Here is a 7,363-nt window from a genome sequence, read left to right as displayed (position 1 = left end):
CCCCACCCTCCCTTCTGGGAATGTTTGCTACCTTATTAACCTTCACTTTTTTTTTCTCTGCAACCGGAATTAACTTTAGCATAGTTTTTGATCCTTTACAGCTCCAGTCTGGAAACAACTTGTCTGCAACTTGACGAACTCCCTCTGAAGAATTGCTTTTACTTGCGCAATTCTCTTCCTGTCTCTTTCGACCTCTTCTATCAATGGACTCCCACCAATCCCCGATAACAAATCTAACCTGTGGTCAAAGTTAAAAATCTCACATCAGGCTATCGTCCAACAGGTTTGGTAGCACACTAGCTTCCAATTAAACCTATTGGACTATAACCTGGTGTTGTGTGATTTTTAACTTTGTACACCCCAGTCTGGTCTGCATTCTAAAGGCTTTTTTGTGCCCCCCCCCGGTGCTGGTCGAGTTACTGCTCGTGCTTATTCTCAGTTCAGGCGGTAACAAAAGCGAACTTGTCCCGCCCAGAAAGTTCGTCGGGCTCGATCCGGCCCATCACTTTAAACTCTGCCAGCTGTTAGCAGCGGCCAGTCCGTGCAGAACGGCTCACACTGAGCTCTCAAGATCAAGGGTTCTGTAACTGCTGTTATAGTTCCTCTTCGATAGTAAGTGTTTTCTAATTGCGATTTTTTTTCCAATATTCAATTGTCGGTGTTTACTGTGCTACTAGAAGTGTCTGTAAATTGGGCTGGAGTTAATTCAGTAACTTTTCAGATTTTCCTACCAGGTCGCATAGTCCGTCTACCACAGAAAAGCTCACTTTCCTCCTGAAATATATTAAATTTGAAATTTTAGAGACTTTCTTTACTTTGTGTAAACCCTTTCAGATTATAAAAACACAGATATTTGATGAGATTTGGTATTAACGACAAGTGTTTTAACTGTTTCTTTTCTCCTAGAATTAGGGCTCTTGCTGATTTTCGGTTGTGGTCGGGAACATGTAATCCACATTATTCCTGGTGATTTTTGTGAACTCCTGCGACATCCTGAACCCTTTACTAACACCTGGTGAATCTATCAAAAGTGCATCGACAATCCTGCACCATACAGGATACTCCACCCATCTCCTCTTTCGCCGGCTCCCTTACCCTGGGATCGCTGCATTCAATGTAAACTGCGGCATCAACTGACCCAAAGGAACAGCCAATCATCAGTCACCCATTCATCAGTTGAACTCCATGAATTTACTCGGGACCATGTCCAGGTGTGTTCTGACCGGCTAGACGTTCTGAGATTCTAAGAAGGACAAGGTTGAAACTTTATCTTACAATCTTATTCCCCACAACCACCTGATGAAGGAGTAGCGCTCAGAAAACTGGTGCTTCCAAATAAACCTGTTGGGCTATAACCTGGTGTGTGATTTTTGACAAGGTTGAAGAAGTAAACATCGGTGACAAGACTACGCAAAATGGATGTAGGGCACACAGCACTTGACACTATACTGAGCCCCAGGTTCAGCGAATACTATAGCAATGAGACAGTTGCCTTGCACTATAATTACACTGGGAAACTGACTTCGAGCAGATACCACACAGGGTTGAGGGTCCATGCGATCGTGTTTATAATAGTTTGTCTTTTTATAATATTGGAGAATTTGCTGGTTCTCATTGCCATCTGGAAGAATAGCAAGTTCCACAAGCCTATGTACTATTTGCTGGCCAACCTGACTCTATCTGATATGTTGGCAGGAGTCGCTTACATGGTCAACATCTTGCTGTCCGGTGCCAACACACTGAAGTTGACCCCGGTCTTGTGGTTCTTGAGAGAGGGGGGTGTTTTTATCACGCTCACAGCCTCCGTTTTCAGTCTCCTGGCCATCGCGGTGGAGAGGCATGTCACTATGGTGAGAATGCAACTATACCATACAGATAAGAAGTGCCGGACACGTCTCTTTGTGGCTGCAGACTGGATTATCTCTGTGTTCCTTGGAAGTCTGCCAATCATGGGGTGGAATTGTATTAGGAACTTGTCAGAATGCTCCACAGTGCTGCCACTGTACTCCAAGAACTATATTCTGGTTTGCATCCTGATCTTAATATTAATCTTGTTTGCAATCGTTATATTATACGTTCGGATTTATCGTTTAGTGAAATGCAACAGCCCCATGGGAGGCACATCGAGAAACATGGTATCCAGAAGTCAGAAATATATGGCGTTACTCAAAACTGTTACCATTGTGGTGGGCACCTTCATCGCCTGCTGGCTGCCGCTCTTCATCGTGCTACTTCTGGATGTTTCATGCGCAGTGGGGACTTGCAGGATTCTTTATAAGGCTGATTATTTCCTCGGGCTGGCCATGATTAATTCAGCACTGAATCCAATCATTTACACTCTGACCAGCAGAGACATGCGCCGGGCCATTGTGCGCCTGTTGTGCCTGACCAAAGACGGAGAACAGGCTAGGTGCTGCGGAATCCTGGTCTCTGAGTGCAGCACCAGTCAGATGGACAGGTCATCTCACAGGCATGAGCCCCTCCATACAACTCTGTCCTCTGGCAACGGACCTCAATCACCTACTCGAACCTCAGTCGCCTGACTTGAATAGCTGCAGTGTCCAGGTTAACACTGATCTCAAACGGGTAGCACCTGTTTGCAGGGGAAACTGCACTCACTTTCTGCGTCTTGCGTTTTAGGGATGACCGGAACTAAATCACCTGCCTGGTGCCCAATTAAGAGAGTGCTGATGCTGTGGCAGGAACAGGAAAAAAAGGACAATTGTGGGCAGCCTGATACCATAAACTGGTTTCCAGTTGCCATTGAAAAACTTTCGCAGGTTTTAACACAGCCTAGAATTTCTAAGAGTTGATGTAACATATCTCCAAAATTGCACTCATGCAGTTTGCTTGGTTTGAAATTTTAAGTAGCTTTTAAAAGAGCAACGTGAGGCTATTTAAAAGCTTTTAATATCAGCAGCAAATAACTCCGCCTACACCTGCGATAATTTAGCCTGGCAACTGGTTCCATGAAATAGAAGGAACCAATTAGGCGCACACATTCAAGAAAAATCCAATTTTAAAAACATAAAAGGAAGTTCATGTGACTCCACCCTCGTGTTGCAAGATACGAAGTTGCATAATAAGTATGGTAAATGCTGAACACAGAATTAGTGCTGGAAGCATAACTTTGTTTTCTGATGTAACCTGCTTTGTTGGAATCCAGTTAGCTCTGCTAAAACAGCACTTTATTCTGAAATATAATCTCCTCCTGATGACAGTTGGAGCCCCGCAGTAAACGCACCACGGGAATTCAGCTCGACTCCAGAATACAGTCTTCGAAGACTGTAACCGAAAGAGGCCTAAACCGATTAAATTTTAAAGGCAACAGCAAGTATTAAACATTTCTGGTAACTGCAGAATAAAGTTGCATTTAACTAACTGGGAAATAATATGCATTGAATGTATTTAAACAGAGATTATGAGTAAATCCTAGTATGGTTCTATTATTGCATTGGCAATGCCATTTGAAATGCTATAGACCTAAACAGTGAAAACAAAATTAACTGCTATGCGCTCAGTACATTGCTAAGCATGTTCTTTAGTAAAAGAAAAGGATTGTGCCAGAGTGTCGCAGTTAAACACACGCACCTGCAAAGTCAAGACAGGCCTTAAATGTGTCACTGCCCTTGCTTCCTCATCACAGATGAAAAGTTCCTGCTGTTTCACACATTTCCACTTTGAACTGTTAAGTCTTTTCCAGGGTTCACCTGGCTGCTGTACTAAAATAGCTGGTTAACAGTAAATCCTGGCTGGTTCTTGGAGTCCCAGAATGTCATCACAAAGTTGTTACCGCAAATATAAGTGGGACTGGAGGAGCACTTCAAGAAATAGCCAGTGCTATCCTGGACTAAAGTATCTTCCCACTGGACCTCTCAGCTTGGTGCAGATGATCTGGGGAAAGTTTCAGTTTCAAATAATTTAAATACATCAGAACTGATCAAGTACCTCTCTTTTTACAGCTAGTTAATTCAAGCAGCAACAAATAGACACCGGTGTAGTTCTTGTCAGATTGCTCTCGAGGAAACTAAGGATAGGTAATAAATTATAGCCCACCTGGTGATGCTCACATTCCAAATTAACTTTAAAAATTACATTAAGCTCCTGTATAATCGAATTAGCTTTATTGTCACATGTATTCAAATGAGTGCAGTGAAAAGCTCATAAGTTGCCACTTATAAACCGCTGAGGGGCAGCACAGTAGCTCAGTGGTTAGCACCGCTATCTCACAGCAGCAGGGACTCGGGCGACTCTCTGTGTAGAGTTTGCACATTCTCTCCGAGCCTGTATGGGTACCCTCCAGGTGTTCCGGTTTCCTCCCACAATCCAAACATGTGCAGGTCAGGTGAATTGGCCATGCTAAATTGCCCATAATATTAGGTGCATTAGTCAGGAGTAAATATAAGGTAGGGGAATAGGTCTGGGTGGGTTACTCTTTGGAGGATCAGTGCAGAATTGTTGAACTTAAGGGCCTGTTTCCATATTGTAGGGAATCTTATTTAACCTTACACTGCCATCTTAGGTACAAAGGTATTCCTTAGAATAGAGAAATGAAGAAAAAACAGGCAGTTTGTGGTACAGAAATGAATTCACCAACTTAAACCTCAACAGTTGGACATGGAGGGTCTGCAAAAAAGATAATTTTTTTGTCACATTACTGTATTGCTGATGTTGATATTTTTGCACTGTATGTTTTTATCCTACTTTGCACTGGCTTCTCCCCTGAAGGTGCTGACTACTTGATGGTTTGGGTCAATGGGTACTGAGAATCCTCCAATAACTCATCCTAAACTTCATTTCTCTTAATGAGTATAGGCAGGTCATTCAATGGCATGAAACATCACAGCCAGCCAATCTCTATCCTTATTTCTACATATATATACTTTTCCGCAGAGATCAGTGGACTGTAATCAGGTTACATGTGTTTCCTTGTAACCAACTTTAGCCTACTTCCAATTGTTCCCCACTCACCCCTCTCCCATCATTCCTTCATCCAACTTTCCATCATCTCCTTTTCTTTTCCCCTTTAACCAACACAGACCAGTAACTGATGATATCTTTCATTTTAGCTGGAATTGCACAAAGTACAGCTTTTCTTTTGCTAATACAATGCATAGCCTGAGATCTTTCCACTTTGAGCATGTTGCACAAGGTACAAAATTACAGGGACATTCTATTGTAGAGTCTGAGAGACAGAATAAAATGTTATTAATGTTGGCCCCTCTAACATTGTGTGCCCCTTGCCTGAACTGGTAGCAATTGAACTTCCCAGACACTCCTGATTGGTCAGGCCAAGCTACTGCGTTAGTGAATCCTTCACATCATCCTACTTATAGTGTAGAAGAGGTTGTTCGATCATAATTGTGTCTCGCACCTTTTTGCTCACTGACAGAAGCAATCCAGCTGGACCAACCAGTAGTATAAACTGGAGATCTGAAAGAGTGAAGGTCAATGACATTGCCCACCCCAAACCCTTTTTGAAATTTTTAAAGGTGTCCAGTTAGGTCCAGTCCACTAATTATTTTCCACTTCGTTTCAACGCTTATCTAAGTAGCACAAACTTCAAGGCAAAAACTAAACATGGTATTCAGGAAGATTGTCTAATGCAGTATATCCACATGGAGCAATGGTTGGATGCAGGGTATGTGGATCAGCTGTGAATTATGCTCCAAGCAACTTATCTAAAGAAAAATTATCTGGAAAAGAAAATCTGAGAAGCAAAGACATTTGCCCCACCTCCCCTTCCAATTTGAAATTAAAATTAGTCTGCAACTTGTGACTTATCTAGATTAGATGGATTTCTAAAATCAACCCATAATTTGGGAGACTATAGACTATATTAATTGTTTGCGACAAGGAGAATCTTGCATACAAATTGACAAAGGCCAAGATACTCTGTGACAAGAACGTTCACAGCTTCAAGGTCATAATTGATTCTTCTACATCTTTGGACTGTGGCTTGAGCCTTGCGTATTCACCTGCAAAAGTCTGAAGGAAAATGTCAAACTCCTCCCATCCCCATCAGGAGTATTAATCATGAAAAACTCATGCTTACAAAATCTCATGTAAATTCAGTTTCCTGAATTTTCCCCTTTGACCATTTACTGGTTAAATTTTAGTAATAACCTAGAATTCATGCAAGAATGATTCTAAGTGGTCTCCCATCTATTGCCCTACACATTAAAGAGCAACTACTAGTAAGCAAATTAAATTCATAAGGACTGGGTACATGGGAAGACCAAGAACTGACTTTCAATCCAGCCTACAAAAATGTAGGGAATATACTGTATAACATGATTTCTGTATAACTGTCCAAGAAAGAATGAACAATTTGAAATTTTCTAAAGCTAATCCTAAATCAAACATGATCAGAGTAATTGAACAGCTATTAGCATTATTTGAGCTGTGAGATTTGTGGATGAAACTGTTTAATTTAAATGCATTGTTCTGAAAGTTTGAATAAAGTTTTATTGTTCAAAAAAAATGTTATTTTCTGCACAATAACATAATAAATATTGAATGTAACAAAGCAATGCAAAGAGAGTCTTGACCATAAAACGTCAGCCATGATTTTCTTCTGCAAATGTAGATCAAGTCATCTACAAACTGAAGGAGAAATTTTACAGACAGGAGAGGCAACAGGTAAGACAGCAATGATTCAATTTTATTTAAAAGTAAAATACTGCTGGGAAAAAACTCAGCAGATCTGGCAGTATCTGTGGCGGGGGAAGAGAGAGACAGTGAGTTAATGTTTCAAGTCTGATATGTGTTTTTCAGATAATTACTTTTAGTACCACAAGCAAACAAGAGGGGAAAAAATCATCCATGAAATCTGCACCACAACAGTATTGAGTGATTCCTGCTGGGAAGTCCCACTATGTTGGTTACAAGTGAGGATACGATCAAGGTTGGGTGTGATGCTCCCTCTTCTAAATCAGCCAGCTGAGATCCACTGTTCAAATTTACACATAAAGGACAATTGTTTTTGAGAAATACTGGCTAGAACCAAACTGTTATATCCATAAGACACGTAAACAGGAAAGGAGAAGTAAGTGGTAGCAAAGGAGAGCAATCACGTTATCATATTTTCAACAAGAAAAAGTACTGATCCAACATCATACTTTGCTTAGTTAAATCAAGACTAAGAATCAAATACAATATGACAAAATTCTTTCTCATAAAAGTTTAAAGAAGCAATAGCTACAACCGGTAGTCCAGGGAATCTGCAGAGAATTTGGTTTCCTTCACTTCAGTTCTCCCCCCCCTAAAATGCATTCCCAATGCAGCTGGAAAACCCTGAGAGATTTTCTCAAGTTGAGTGAATGCCAACTTCCATACTCTTTTACTCTTCACCACGCCATGT

The 7,363-nt window shown here is 41.2% G+C and overlaps 1 protein-coding gene across 1 annotated transcript; it reads left to right on the top strand.

Annotated features, from left to right (window-relative positions):
- Positions 1-399: 399 nt before the first annotated feature.
- LOC140468205 (sphingosine 1-phosphate receptor 1-like) lies at positions 400-6,412 on the top strand. Its single transcript, XM_072564445.1, has 2 exons — positions 400-612; positions 907-6,412. Exon 2 carries the CDS (start codon positions 1,416-1,418, stop codon positions 2,541-2,543), a length of 1,128 nt encoding a protein of 375 aa, XP_072420546.1. The 5' UTR covers positions 400-612; positions 907-1,415; the 3' UTR covers positions 2,544-6,412.
- The last annotated feature ends 951 nt before the right edge of the window (positions 6,413-7,363 follow it).

This window comes from Chiloscyllium punctatum, chromosome 46 (genome assembly GCF_047496795.1).
Source record: "Chiloscyllium punctatum isolate Juve2018m chromosome 46, sChiPun1.3, whole genome shotgun sequence".
NCBI lineage: Eukaryota > Metazoa > Chordata > Chondrichthyes > Orectolobiformes > Hemiscylliidae > Chiloscyllium > Chiloscyllium punctatum.
This window is presented reverse-complemented; position numbering and strand designations above follow the sequence as displayed.

Coding starts and splice junctions, on each gene's coding strand:
- LOC140468205 (XM_072564445.1), top strand. CDS start 1,416: ATGGATGTAGGGCACACAGCACTTGACACTATACTGAGCCCCAGGTTC.